This window comes from Zosterops lateralis, assembly GCF_965231275.1.
Source record: "Zosterops lateralis genome assembly, chromosome: 10".
Classification (NCBI taxonomy): domain Eukaryota; kingdom Metazoa; phylum Chordata; class Aves; order Passeriformes; family Zosteropidae; genus Zosterops; species Zosterops lateralis.
Window position 1 is genome coordinate 4,330,327 of NC_139770.1, and position 15,136 is coordinate 4,345,462.

The following is a 15,136-nucleotide window of genomic DNA, read 5'->3' on the forward strand; positions in this document are numbered from 1 at the left end:
AATACATTTGTGAAGGAAAATGTGGAGTTAAGAGACTTCTGTGGTTAAGGAAACCAAAAACGTAGGAGATGGAATTACAGAAGGATGTATATGCCAATGAATAAGTATTGTGCATTAGCATGTCTCTGCATTGTCCCTGTGTCAAATGATTCCAAAACTAGTTTTGGGATGAAATGTGTCACCTTCTTTTGAATTCAGGAGGTGACCCATGATCTGTCCAATGCAATTGCTCAGTCCAAGAAATGGAACAACACCACGTTCACCCAAGAGATGACAAGTTTATCTCCTGAATAATAAATAAGCAGGAATATTTTTTAAAGGGAAGATCAAATCCACCTAGAATTGAACCCTAGACAAAATAAATTGGTGTTTGGCTATCAGTAACAGCACACTCCACCTGAGGTGGGTGCAGTAGAAGGGGAAGCTGTGCAGGAAGGGGGAATCACATCAGGAATTTTCATGGAAGGCCTGCTGGCTGCTTGGCTTCACAAAAATATCATAAACCAGGTATAGAAAAAACCCAACAATAGAAAACAAATGTGGAAACAACCATTAAATTTATATTTATTATAAAAGCTTCCCTTGAAAAAGAATTGATAGTGCTGCAGTGTTCAGATGAAGCTTTGACAGAAAACTGTGACCTCACGTCCTCGAATTTTGGATCTAAGGACCAGATGATGAAGCTTAGGATGCTCTTGTTCATGTTTTTGTTAAATAATGGCAAAAAATACCCTTGGATGAGGAGCAGGATATATTCGATTAGTAGCACTTTAAACTCGGAGCGGCGTTTCCAGTGTTTCTTTCTCACTGACAGCTCTAGGAGTGAATGAAATTCATTGTTGTGTCACTTTCCCATCCCTTTTCCCTGCCCTGCAGCGCAGACAGATCTCCACTAGTGGTCTCTGCAGGCTCGTGGCATCTGCCTCTCCCCAAACCTTCCCTTCCCAAAACCAGCAGCTCTGGAGGACACACAGCCCTGAAATATCCCCAGGGATGTGCTGGCACGAGAGAACACACGTCTGTGCCGTGAAAATACAGAGAGAAGTTAGGAAAGTGTCCTGCCAGCCTGTTTGTCCTGATGCAGAACGGGAAGATGTGAAGTTTCTGCACCTGTGGCATTTTGGGCTGCTCCTGTTTTGTCAAATGTGCTAAAATTAATACAGTAAATTTACTCGGACTAAAAGTCGGAGTTAAAAGCAGCTCATTTTAATTTGAGGATCCAGAAGTGGGACTGTGGTGCTGTTAAACACGTATTCAGGGCTCGGTGGGTGTTAGTTGTTAACACTCCTGAAAGCCCAGGCACAGCAGGGAAAGCAGTGATGGGTCTTTTGTATTTTTACAATTACTGGAAACATCAGGAAAGACCCAAGACTGATTCTGTCCCTTCACTGCAGCTTGTGCTGATGGCTTTGGTGAGACGATCAATTCCACCTCTTGAGTAACTCTGTCCACCACATTTCTCCTGTTATCTTTCCACGAGGAGATACTGCTGCGACTATTAAACTTCAGCTCTCAAACACTGCCTTAATTTTTTCTCCCTCTGCACTAAATTTCGACTAGTCGTGCTGTTTGCAATTGAATAAACCCCCCTGGCTTGTTTTCCAAGCGCGGTTGGGTGTGATGGAGCATCTCCTCCTCTCCACTCCCTCCTCTCCCCCCGGACGCTCTGGCAGAAGTTGGGGCTCCCCCATTTGCTCCTCCCATGCGCTGGGGGGCCGGAGGCAGCGCTGACCCCTCCCAGGGAGGGAGCTGGGCAGAGGCAGCCCAGGGTTTGCAGCACAGCCTGATCAGGGACTTCATCCTGCCAAAGCCCATCCCTCCCGCTGCAGCAGCCGGGACCTCGCCCCGCTGACCCTCGGGCACTGTCCTGTCCAGCTCTCCTCGCCAAAGGACGGAGATGGTGGCCACCTGCCTGCACCTGGCTGGATTTGTCTGCAGTTTCGTGGGCTGGATCGGGGTGGTTGTGGCCACGGCCACCAACGACTGGGTGGTGACCTGCGGCTACACCATCACCACCTGCAGGAAAATGGATGAGCTGGGATCCAAGGGGCTGTGGGCAGACTGTGTGATGGCAACGGGGCTCTATCACTGCAAGCCCCTCGTGGACATCCTGATACTGCCAGGTGAGAGTGTTAATCCTCCCCTTCTCACTCCGAGGGAGGGTTGAAGCCTTGTCCGGAGCAGGGCAGGTGGTGCTGCTGCTGCTGCAGGAGGTGATGGTGAAGCTCCTTCAGCTTCATCAGCCCTGGAGATGGTCCATTAAGTGCACTAAAGAAGGTGAATGATAGCTCTTAACATGATTTTTTATTGATTTACACCTGGTTTTAATCGTACCCAGGTCTCGTGTTTTCTGTGGCTACTAAAATCTGGTTAATGTTTAATCCTTGCTCTCAGTAAAATCTCACTGCTCCTTTCACATCTTGTCTCTGGACTGCACTGCAAAACACACAGAGCACACTGAGGTCTAATAGAGCATTTCAAGGGGATGGTGAACTATTACAAATGTTAAGGTTTGATTCCTTAAAGTGATTTGGAGCATAATGAATCTTCCAGCATCTATTTTTAATGCTGCTATGGCTTTTAATCTTTCAGAAGATCATCATCAGTCTTGATGGTCTTGTGCTTCCCTTCTGAGGCAAGACAGAACTTTTACACAGCAAACTGATGGAACGATATTTAGCTTTTAAATTATATTTTTTAATGATATAGTAACTTTCATCTAGTTTACTGCGAAGCAAAAATTAAGCAAGATGTTTAATCACCATTAATAGATCTTTTGAGCTAATTAAACCTGCCAAAATCTTGTGAGGTCTGGTCCCTGTAAGTTTAGTTTGTGGGATTGCCAGTTTCAATCACTGTTCACTCTGCAGCACTTCATTCTGTTGTGTTTTAGATTGCAACTCCTCCACCCCTCTACCATGTCAAAGGTGCCTCTCTCAAATCTGACAGGGCAGAAATTACCATTTCTTGTAATTTTCTTTCACGTTTCTTTATTTACCAGTTCAAATAATTGTGAAAATAATTTTACAAGAGGGTAAAAAGATAATTCCTGAATTTCTCTCTGTTACAGAGCTTGGTCTGTGTCCCACAGTGTGTAGCAATGTTGAATCTCTCATTCTCCCTTTCTCTGTTTGTGCCTACTTTTATTTTAGTAATTAAAAATTTGCCTTCCCTACTGCTACTGTTGTTAAACCTGATCCAGCAGAGAAGAGAGAGGAAGGTTTTGCCCCAAAGAAACATTAGTGAATGCAACTTAATAAAGAAGTGAACAGGTCTTGCAGTAGCAGAGAGAAAAGCTCCCCTCAAGCAGAAGCAAATCACAAACCAAGATGTTTCTGCTTGTAGCCTGTTTGATACCCACAGCTTGGCATGAGAGGGAAATTTATCTTGGTGTGCCCAATAGCTGAAATATATTTAGAGCCTTTCATTGTCTGAGTCAAGTCTTTAAAATGAGTTGTTTGTATTCTCATTTACTTGGGATTGATTGCACAGAATCCACACTGGGTACAGCCATCTCCTTTGTTTGGAGTCTCCCCTTATGCCCTGAACTCCTCAGGTAATTTTTTTTTTTAAAGTTTCCTCTTGAAAAAATCAAGGAAATATTCAATACACACAGTGTCTGCATTTCCAGGAACAGTAAAATTCCTGGTGTTGTACCTGTGTGTCAGTGGGATGTGCTTGAGGCCCCTCTTTGTTGATGTTGGTTGAAGCATCTTGAATTTCCATGTCTGCATCTGACAGCTTCTAAGAGGGGACAGAGAGCCAGCACACTCACTGTGCTGAGACTGTCCTGAAAACTGGGGGAGGTCACCAGGCACTGGGGCAAATCTGACATTTGTCCTTTTCCTTTTACATGCTAGTAATGACCTGGTATTATTTACTTACATGTAATTTTTGTATAGTGTATATATATATACTACATATAAAATATAAATATTATAAATTTAGATATATATACTGTATATGAATATTTAAAAAATCATATATTATGATACATAGATCCTCCCAGAGCAGCAGAAATGTCGTGGTCCTGCCCAGCACCCCAACAGCCCCTGGTCCCTGTTGTTTCCTGTTGCCTTGTGCAAAGGGACAGGTAGGAGAGGAATGGGAGCTGATGAAGTGCCAAGGGATGCTGTGATGTCCATAGGGATCCAGAGGAATAATGTGGCCTTTGGTCATGGCAGCTCAAACAGCTCTGCAGGGCACAGTCTTCCCTAAGGAAGGGCTGTGCCAATACTCAGCTCAAGTCATGGATCCCTCTATGACCCCACAGCCAGGCTGAGCCCCTGGGGTGCAGGGCTGGGATGTGGCTGTGGGTGAGGAGTGTCCCTCCTCCTCTTCTTCCTTCTCCTCCTCCTGGTCCACAGTGCTCATTGCCTCGGGGCTGCTGCTGGCAGCATCCCATGGACCTGCACAGCCAGTAAAGGGTCTTCCACTACTCAGCCCTTTGAACAATGGGAGTGTCTTTGAGGCTTTAAATCACTGTTATTTGATTTCGAAGATTTTAAATTCTTGTCCTTTAATCAAACTCTCACTATAAGAAGATATAGGGAAACTCCTTCCTGGAGAAAATTTCTCCTACTTTGCCTTCCCATATATTCCAGCTCCGTGATTTCTCAGTGTCACTGTGGGCAGAGCATGTGTTTTCCAGGCAGTGCTGTTTGTTTGTTGGAAAACTGTGAGCCTGAAGATCCCTTGTTCACTGCACTTGTTCACTGTGTTTTTGCATAAAATACAAAGAAATACATTATTTGCAGACACATACACATATTTAATTCAAATATACACAATGACTATCAGCACACGTACCTTTCTTTCCCTAAACAAGAGCTTAGGGACCCAGGTCTGTACATGAGGGGAGTGGAGCTGCAAAAGGGAGGGAACAGGAGGACAAAATACATCCATGAACATCTGTGCACAGGTGGTGGGGAAGCAAAGGCCAAGAAGGTGCTGTTGCCTCAGAGCCCAGGCAGCTTCTAAGAGCATCAGTAACTGGGGAAATGGATTTGTTCCACAGACTGTGAGAGAGGGAAGATGGAGGGGGACACTAAAATCCCACCAACCCAGCCTCACAACCTTATGCCTGGTGAAGATTTAATATTTACACAGTAATGAACCCATTTCTCATGCAACTCTTGGGTTTCTAACCAAACAGGAGCTTTTGTCCAAAGTCTCCTTTTCTTGTGCCAAGCAATAAAACGCTCCCCCCTTGCCTTGCCCACAGGGTATGTCCAAGCCTGTCGAGCGCTGATGATCGCCGCCTCCGTACTGGGCCTTCCTGCCATCTTCCTGCTGATCACAGTCCTGCCCTGCATCCGGATGGGCCACGAGCCTGGGGCGGCCAAGTACCGGCGTTCCCAGCTGGGAGGGATCCTCATCATCCTCCTGGGTAAGGCACCTGACCCATGTGGGGGGCTGGAGCCCATCCCCTGCCCTGGCACGGTGCGGGCTGGTTGAGTGTAGAAGCATCCATCGATGGCAGGGACAAGGAATTCTGCTGACCTGAGATATTCTAGAATTTTATTGCAAGGGTTGTGGGTAAAAAGGGCTTTGCCTTCAGCCACCAGCCTCAGCTGAAGTGATGCCCCAAAGAGAGAGGGAGAAAGAACAAGAGAGTAAGAGGTAAGAGAGCAAGGTCGCAGGGGTCAGAGTGCAGGGGGAAGAGAGCAGAGGTAAGAGAGCAGGGATAAGAGAGCTGGAGAGAGCTAAGAGTAGGGGGAGAAGAGAGCTAAGAGTAGGGGGAAAAGAGAGCTAAGAGTAGGGGGAAGAGAGCTAAGAGAGAGCGGGAGTAGGGATAAGAGAGAGAGTTCTTTGTTACAATACATTATATCTCCTTTTGTGATGAATATTCTAATTTACAGTGACCAACCAATACAAGACACAAAATCCTATAGAATCTACATACAGCCTATAAGAACTACTACATTACCGTACTGTGTTGTATTTTAAACTCTAAAAACTACTCATTAGACTTTTCTGTTTTGCTACATTGACCTTTAGATCTTTTAGCCAGCAGAAAGGTATTGTTCAATCAAAAGGGATTCTCCTTCAGCTGGCCAAGCTATTGTTTTCAGTTTATATAGTAACTAAGACTCGGTATCCTACAACTCAAAGTAAGCTTTCATTTCTATTTCGATTATAGATTTCATATTTTCAGAATTTTTTGCTAAGCAATCATATTTATAAGGTTTCCCTGATTCATCTTCCCCAACAGTTGAGTGTGTTCTCCCAGAAGGGTTTGTGCAGGCTGGGCTGGGCCTGGAGCTCTCCAGCATTGCTGCAGCCTGTGGGTGGACAAAAGGCGTGGACAGGAGTGGGAGGACAAGGACAGGAGGCAGGGAGTGAAGCAGGGTTAAAGGGAGGGCTGTGAATCCCTTCTGTCTTTGCCTTGTGGTGTCCTCAGCCACAGCTTCCCTTGGAAGGCCATCCCACACTGGCAGTGTCTGCAGGGCATGGATTGTGCTGGTTCACCATGGAAGTGATTCTTGGGAAAGGGTCTAAGCTTCCAAGCTGTTATAGGGAAGGCAGAGCCCTCAGATTTTCCCTGAACATCCAGGGAAAGCAAGCTGAGGCATGTGAGAAGGGAAGCCCTGACTGGATGGGGCTGCTCCTGTGGCAACCCCAGGGGAAGGAGTATGGAGGTGTCCCAGACATGGGAAGAGGGATGGCACTGGCACGGGAGGAGGACTGGCACACCCTCCCTCTGTCCTCCCAACCCCCTCTTGGCCAGCCTCCCCTCAGCCTCCAAGCTCCCCTGGGAATTTCTTCCCGTCCTTGGTGCTTGTGGAGGAGATTGTTTTGAGCAGCACAGACTGTGGAGCTCATTGTCCCCCATGCAACACCTGCATGTTCTTGGGGCCTCGTCATCTCAGCAACAGCCTGCGGGGCCTTGTTTTCACCCGTCTGTGGCAGAGGAGGAGGGGAGAGGCAAAGTGGCCTCTTTGTGTGGCTCTGCTGCTCGCTGGCAGCCAGCACTGACATCATGCCCGTCTTCTTTCTTCTTCTTCTTCTTCTTCTTCTTCTTTTTTTTTTTTTTCAAGTGGGCACTGAATAGTGCACACTTAGAAGGGGTGTCCTCTGGATGCTCCTTCCATGCAAGGCATCCCTTCTCTGTCACCTTGTCCATACATCCCAAATCTGAGGGGTTGAGTCCAAGGGGCCCTATTGGTGCCCGTGGAGTCCAAGAGCACAGCTGGAAGTCCTAACATCAGCTTTATAGGGCCTGTCTAGGATATCCCAATCATGAATAGCCATGTTGAAATGTGCTCTTCACCCTTGCCCTGGAAACTTGAGTCATGTATTTTGAGCTTGGAGAAGTGAAAGAAAAAGTGGAGCTTTTCTGCCTGTGAATGAAATTTTAGTGTTGGATGAGTTTGCCCTGATGGATTTGCCTTGCCCGGGATGGGAAGGCCCAGCAGAGCTGCACTTGGCCACAAAATTCACAAGATTTTGGTTCCAGTCAAGGAGAACCATGCTGCAGGTCAGCCCTGCTTGTGTGGCTGCAGATGTGGAGGCAGGAGGACTGTCCCTAAAAATCCCAAAGGGCAAGAGGGTGACAGGACCAGCTCATGTGTGACAAATTGCAGTGGCAGGGCTGGGTATCACTGTGTTAAAACAAGTGAAATCCTTTATGCTGCAGTGTCCCACCAGGGTTTGGGGTCTGGTGTGCCACTATCCCATCCCAGTCGTGCTGCAGTGGGACACCAGGGAGGAAAACACTTGTGAGGGGATGATGGAGAGTTGTGGTGCTCCATAAACCGGGTTCCCTTCTGCCTCAGAACGTGGTTTTCCAATGAGGTAGATCCTGTGAGGAAAGGAAATGTGAGAGATCACATCTCTCACATTTGTATCATGGAGACATTGGCAGACAAATGTTCTCTGGGTCAGATTTGGATCAGATCTTATTGATTTTTACCCCTGTGAGCTCTGAAGCACCTACAGGTGAATGATTTACTGGTGTCACTGATGCCCTGAATGATCTGGGCTGGGATCAGCAGCCTGGTCACAATGTTTTAGTCACAATTACAATAATGCTCTTTCTGTCAGATCACAAATGAAGAATAAATAAGCTTCTTTTGCTCCTAGGTTGCTTTTTGTTTAAAAAAAAGAAAGAGCAAACCAGCACACATTTACATTTACAAAGCCCATTTTTTTCCAGGCTCATCTGCAAGACAGTCCCTTTGGAAGAAGAATAATGTACAGAGTTTAGGACTTTGACGTTATTTAAGCTGATTAATGATCTGTTAGTTGCAAGATGAGGTGTCTCCCTTCCAGAGCATTTAACAAGCATGGATCAGGCCCTGAAAGATACAATACTGAGTTAAAATCCATTATATTCTAGAAGTAACATGCCCTGCACTATTTTTATTCACCCTCCAGCCACTGAACTCTCACTCACGGTTTCCACAACTTCACAGACTCCACACTTTTCCTCTTAGGGGAGAGCAACACCCAGAGTCCTGGTTAAAAGAAAATGGCCCCCAAAACACTCCCTAACGCAGCAGAAATGGGGAGTGGGGATGCAAACAGGGGAGCTGGCCCCATGGCAAACTTCACTTGCTGCTCAGGGGAAGCATGGCAGTTTGTCACTAAAATTTGTTATAAGGGAAAACAGGGATTGAAACACAGCATGGAGCCAAAAAAATAAATTATATGTATATATAAAAAGCTGGAAAATTGCCAGGAAAACAATGGGCTCAGATATTCCATTGATTTTTTTTTTTTTCTGTGCACTGATAATCACAGGTTGCTGGAGTGCAACCTGTGTGCACACCCTGCTATTCTGCTGCTGATGTGTTTATGGCTTTGCTTGATCCTATCTGACCGAGAGAATTGATTTATGGCTGAAAACAACCGTCAGCAGAGGTTTGCTCTGAGCTGGTATGAAAACATTTCACACATTGGTGTTGATGGAAAAACCATGGCCCAGCCTGTGTTGTTGATATTAATTTGAGGGACCCCTTGCTGGTAACCAAGGGGGCATTTTCCCAATGGAGGAGGAGGACTCAGACACTGGAAAAATAGATGAGATATATGTCAGTGGGAATTGCTACTACAAAATGACCCATTGTGCACTAAATAAATGATGTTAATGAGTTTTTCTGAAGACTGCATGAGGTTTACTGGTAAAACCATAGATAGCAAGATAAAAAGATTCCCTTGAACACAGAAAAAAAAAAAGGTATCTATTTTTTTCAACTAAATGCTTTGAAAGAGAAATCCATGTGACTTTGAGTCAGCAATTCGGAATAGTTAAAATTAGATGTGAAAGAAAAGTATTCTTTCTTTTGCAGAAAGCCTTTAACTTACTGTTAAGGAATTTGGCAGGGACTCACTGTCCCTTGAGTTAGAACAATCCTGTTCCCTCTCCCCCAGCTCCCCAAGCACCTTCTGTGCTTCTTGTCTCTGTGCACGTCCTTCTGACTCCAACACATCTCTGATGTTGAGTATTAAGGGTTTCAGCTCAGCAGACTGAGCTACTGCAAATCCACAGTTAAAAAAGACTTTGAAACACTGGGAGCTGGGATGTATCCCTGTGGATTCACAGCAATCTGATGGAGCAAGGACATTCATGCCATGCACTGTTGAGAGAGTGTTTTAGTGGCTTTTACAAGACTGCCTACTCCAGCAGCAAAAAGCAGGCAGGATTTCCACACGTGTGCCACAAAACAGGCCTGTTTTCCCAACTAAATTGGTTGCTCTGATAGAAAATGTTCCTTCTCTTTGCAGACCTTCTTTAATTTTTCTGCTAGGCTATATTGGGTACAGCAGCTCCACAGCTTCTGCTTCAGCATTCTGAAGATTTCTTTTATAGAGAGATGCAAAGGCTGTCTTGACTTCAGCACAAGAGAAGGGATAACAACTTCTATCTACACCTTTTTTCCATGTAGCCAGCTGTTTTAGAACCTGAAACTTGCCTGAAAACTCCTTTTCCAATCTCTTTGGGTTTCTTGTCAAATTACCTTTTTTACAGCCTTTCCCTGTGGTACAACCAGAATAAAATTTGAGCCCACAGAGAGATATTGCAATTGCTGACTGTCCTTTTCCCATCTCCTCGAAGGATTTACAGCCCAACCTAATCTATGCAGAGGGATGAAACCCAGTCCTGTTCCAGGGCATTCCTCTTGCTCAGCAACAGGGTCACTGGTGACTGACAGCAGCTGGTGGCCTCCGAGGACAGAGAGGTCAAGTGAACCCATGCAAAGTGCTTGGCTTGTGTTTCACAGCTTTCTGGTATTGTCAGCATTAAAATAAGGTGGTTTTACATGTAGTGGAGCCACATGCACAAGAGATGCCATTGTGTGGGCATCCCTGAGAGCTCTTCTCACCCCACTGCAAGTGTTTTCTTCAGCCCTGTCTTGTGGGGGAGGGTCTGGAGAGATAAGGCTCTTATAGTCTATAGACAAATATATATATATATTTACTGCTGACAGAGAAAGAAAAGATGATTGTGTTTTTTCGGACAACAAAGCAGCTTTGTTCCCGGGGCCCATTAGAATGCTTTGTGGATTCCCAACTGATACATTTTTGTTTGAAAGGGTTGGAGGTTCATGAGCTGTTTGCAGGACCACTCCACACACAGGAGAAGCGCTCTTCTCCCCTCCCTGCCTTCTCCAAAATTCCTTCCAAAGCTGCGGGGCCCTTCCTTTGAGGAGGCCCAAAATTATTTCTGGCTTTATAAGCATCCTTCAAATGTTCTTCTCTTTCCCATAAGAAAATATTTTCTCTCACAATAACTGCAGCTTTGGGGATGGGTTTTTTTGCTGTACCGGCCAGGAGCTACGGTTTGTTCTCTGCTTTAACTAAACAATTTTATTTTTAATCTCACCCCTTTCTTTTTCCCTCTTGCAACCTTAACTTTCTGACACTGCCTCCAGATACCTTTTAACACGGTTGGTGGAAATCTGTAACGCTGCCACGGTCCTGTTATTGTTTTGCTCTGATTCTCTGATAGCCACAAGGATGGAGTCCTGCACAGCTTGTCCCAGAGGCAAGTAAATATTGACAGATTAATTCTTTTCAGATGTACAGGCCATCAAGGAGTATTGTTTTAGGACCTGCTCCTGGGAGGTGATTAACACCATCAACTCCCGTTGCCCTCGGTGGTTGTGGAGACTCTGTGGGGACTGTCTCCCTCACATGTCACCTCACAACACCACTGCAGCTGCCTCATGGCTTTTTGTGGAAAATCAAGTAAAATGTGAAGCTTGGAGTAATTTTTTGACCAGCTGTAGTCCCTAGGTAGGATCCTGTTTTCCCTTCTGCAGACTCTTCAGGTCCCTTTTTTATTCAATTCAGTAAATGTCTGGAGAGCCTTGCTGGGTTTGTCCCCATCACTTGATAGAAATTTTCCACAGGGAAGTAGATTCTGTTTTCCAGAGCTCCAAGACATTTCCTTTTCCATTAAAAAACCCCAGCAATGCCTAACTGTTGCTTATTTTGTCCCTGCTCATTTTCTGCTCATATTTCATAAACCCTACTCTGTGTAAGAGTGCTGGGATATTTTGGTGATGTTTATGTGACCACTCAGTAGAGCCACTGCAATGATGAGGAGTGACATGGGCTGAGGACACAGCATGTGAGTCCATGAGGAAATAAGGATTTAAACCACTTCACACTGGTCCACAGATTTTATTCTCTCACTGATCCATATGGTTTTCATGGCCTTGCTTTATATCTAATCTATTCCTAATTCTGCAGCTCTCCAGAACATCAGTTTCAGGGATGACTCTCTTTTTTTCCCTCTTAGAGATCTTTCTAGGGAGCAAATCTGTTTCCCTTCTAATAAATATATCATGTTGTGTCAGGCAGCAGTTATTTTTCCTTCCTGTTGGTGCCTGAGAGAGGTGACTGTTCTCTCTCCATCTCGCTCCTGGGGCTCCCATGTTGCCTCCTGCTTGGAGATCTTTCATACCCAGCCCTGATGCTGCTGCTTCTGGGTCCCACCAAGGGACTGGAAGGGAGGAGGGATAGGTTTCCTCTCTGTCCCCAGGTGCATGTGTCCCATGGCAGGGTGACACTCTGGTGTCACTCTCTCCAGTTTGGGTTGCTTTTCCAGTTTGGGTTATTTTCTTTTCCTGTCAGAGTCGGGATTAAATGCTCAAGAGACCAGGGTTTCTGTTCTGATTCAGATGTGTATTAATTCTTATCTATGGTGCAGTCTCACAAGCTGTGAGTTCTACCTACAAAGTAGAAAATGGTCCTGTCTCTACCTCTCCACAAGGCCTTTTAAGGATGAATTGTCCAATTATGAAATGACACCTAAATTATTTTTGCTTTTAACCCAATAACCAACCACCTGTGGTCCACAATGAAGATTTTTTCTATCCAATTAACAAGATACCACCTAGACCCATGGAGAAGAAGGTAAAAAACAAGGACTAGCCTACACCCTATAACCTCCATCTTGCTTGATATATACATATATATTACAATAGTCTAAAACCTTAAACTCTCAGTTTTCCACCATGTGATATTATATGCTTCTATTCAAACTCCACACCCACAATCCCAGTGCTATCACTCAATTTTGGAAGCTTTGTCCAATGCCTCAGGTCAAATGCAGCTTTTTCTTGAGAGCCAGTGCCTGTCAGCACAGAAAGCCTAAAATTCTCAGTGCCCAGGGTGGTCCCAATATTTTGGAATCCTAACACCATCCTCCTCCTCTGTCCCCAGCCATGTGCGGCGTCGTGGCCACCATCTGGTTCCCAGTGTGCGCCCACCGCGAGACCACCATCATGAGCTTTGGCTACTCGCTGTACACGGGCTGGATCGGCTCTGCCCTCTGCCTCTTCGGGGGCTGTGTCATCGTCTGCTGCTCGGGGGACGCCCAGACCTTCGGTGAGAACCGCTTCTACTACGGCTCGGGCTCCAGCTCGCCCACCCACGCCAAGAGCGCCCACGTGTAGACGATGCCCCGTGGCCGCTGCCCGATGCTTTGGCTGGTGGGTTCACCTGGCCCTGGGTTTGCTTCAGGCTCCTCAGGGGAGGTTTAGAAAAGCAGCACAAATGTCTGGTAGTTCGAAGCGTTGTTCTCCCCGTCTCTTCCCTCCCCTGCCCCTCTTTCTCTAGAAAGACAGCTCTGGCCAGCCCTACCTCTTGGTCCTCACCGTTTGTCCCTGCCGCCTGTCCCCATCTTCTTTGGGGGTTGTGGTGTGGGGTTTTAGGGATTTTAGTTTATCTTCTAGCTCCCCTGATTAAAGGAGAGTTTAAAGCAATAAAACAGAAATGAGAGAGACACTTTCCCATTGTCAGGAGGACTCTGACAGTTTCTCCCCCATCCTCACTGTTTGATTTCCCCCATTCAAGGTCACGGCTCTGGCACGGCTGGGGAGAGAGGATAGGGAGAAAGGCTGGCCTCTCCCACCCGGCAAATGTTTCTCTTCTGGAACAAGAGGAGGGGATTTTTCTGCCTTTCTCTGTAAATACTTTTGTATGAGTCTGACCATTTTAGTAACAGTGTTTCCCCCACCCCCACAGTCATCAGTATGAAGGAAACCGAACCCAAAGGTCCTAATGACATGGTAGATAACAGTGCCTTTTAAAATAGTTATAAATGACTTTGGGGGCTCTAATCCCTGCCCTCTGGTTTAGTTTCCTTTTTGTTTTTTTGGTTTTTTTTCTTCTTTTTTTTTTCTTTTGTACAGATCAGTTACTAAAAAATGTATTTTTACATTTTTTAAACTCCTTTCTTTCTTTCTTCCTCTAAGTTTGTGTTCTGTCTTGCCTCATTAGAGCAACATATTTTAACATGCAGTTTAATGTACCTGTTACAATACAATTCTGGTGAGTACTGATGATGCCTTTGTACTTTCAGTGAAATACTGTACAATAAATAACAGAGTACCTGCAACCCCTGACTTCCTTTTTTTTCCTTCCTTCCTGGGTGTTTCGATAGCCAGTTTTTCCATGACAGGGTTTTGCCAATGATTTTGAAGATATTTTTTTAATAGCAGTTCAGGATGAAAAATTCTGCTCTGCTGTGGCATTAAATGAAAGATATTTAAAATATGAATAATCTTCCTGCATGGGAGTGTCCATTATCTTATCCTTTGGTTCTTTCAATGCTTTCAGTAGCAGCTTGTACCAGTGGTACCCACTTGTGTATTTCTTTATATTGGGAAGAATTAGAAACCCCTGAAGTGGTGGAGATGACCCCGAGCACTGTGAAGTTGAGACCTTGTGTTGCTGAAAGTGCTCTCAACTGAAGTAGGAGTCTGATCTGGGGTCACTGCTCTGATTAAAACTGTGTAAGATCAAGATCTAACTCTGTCCATACCAGAGGCTGTAGCAATTTAATTACACTGGTACAAAATCCCATCTGTTCCCAGAGATGTTAACTCAGCTCAAACAGTTTTTGTAAGCCAAGAGAAGGAAAAGAGGAATAGCTGCTGTTGAGACATGGGCAAGAGGAGAAGGGTCTGAGTAAAGTTTCTTGGGATGATGAATAATGAGAAAACAAGGCTGTCAGTCAAGGCTTGGGCTTTCTGGACTGTCCTTGGTCTGCTTCAGCTGGAGAAACCAAACTGAGTGACAGAGCCACGGGCAAGGATGCTGCAGCTCCCACCTCTCCCTCCTCCACGCGGGAAGCTGGAACATTTAAAAGGATCCAGAGGGAGTCTGGCTGTGCTCCACAGAGTCCCTTTGCCTGCCTGGCCCAGGGACAGGCAGCAGCCCCAGCATCTGCCCCTCGCACCGAGCAGAGGTTCTGTTGTGCGAGCTGTGCATCGCTGTGCAATGTCCCCAGGGCGGGCGGTGGCAGGACACTTGTGCCCATGACATCACGAGCAGGGCACAGGCGGTTCTTGTGCAGCCGGAGGACGCTGTCAGTGCTGCCATTGATGTGCGGGGTGCCCCGGGCGGAGGGGGGCACAGACGTGCCAGCTTGTGCAGGCTGCCCGGGGATTGTGGATTGTGCCCGCCGGTTTTACCCTCTTAACCCCGGGACCGGCTGCGGCGTGGGACGGCTCGGAGCAGAAATCCCATGGGACGCCGCCTGCAAACAGCCCTGGAGCAAACCGGGAGGGAAAAGCGCTGGAACACCTGTGTCGGATGCCGGAGGGGAGGGTTTTAGTGATGTGGGAGGTGCACGACATGATGGGGAGCAATCCCTAAAGGGGATTTTTTTTTTTTTCTG

The 15,136-nt window shown here is 46.1% G+C and overlaps 1 protein-coding gene across 1 annotated transcript; it reads left to right on the forward strand.

The window, feature by feature from the left end:
* The first annotated feature begins 1,817 nt into the window (after positions 1-1,817).
* On the forward strand, positions 1,818-13,820 carry CLDN11 (claudin 11). Its single transcript, XM_083868618.1, has 3 exons — positions 1,818-2,123; positions 5,225-5,389; positions 12,676-13,820. Exons 1-3 carry the CDS (start codon positions 1,898-1,900, stop codon positions 12,906-12,908), a joined length of 624 nt encoding a protein of 207 aa, XP_083724744.1. The 5' UTR covers positions 1,818-1,897; the 3' UTR covers positions 12,909-13,820.
* The last annotated feature ends 1,316 nt before the right edge of the window (positions 13,821-15,136 follow it).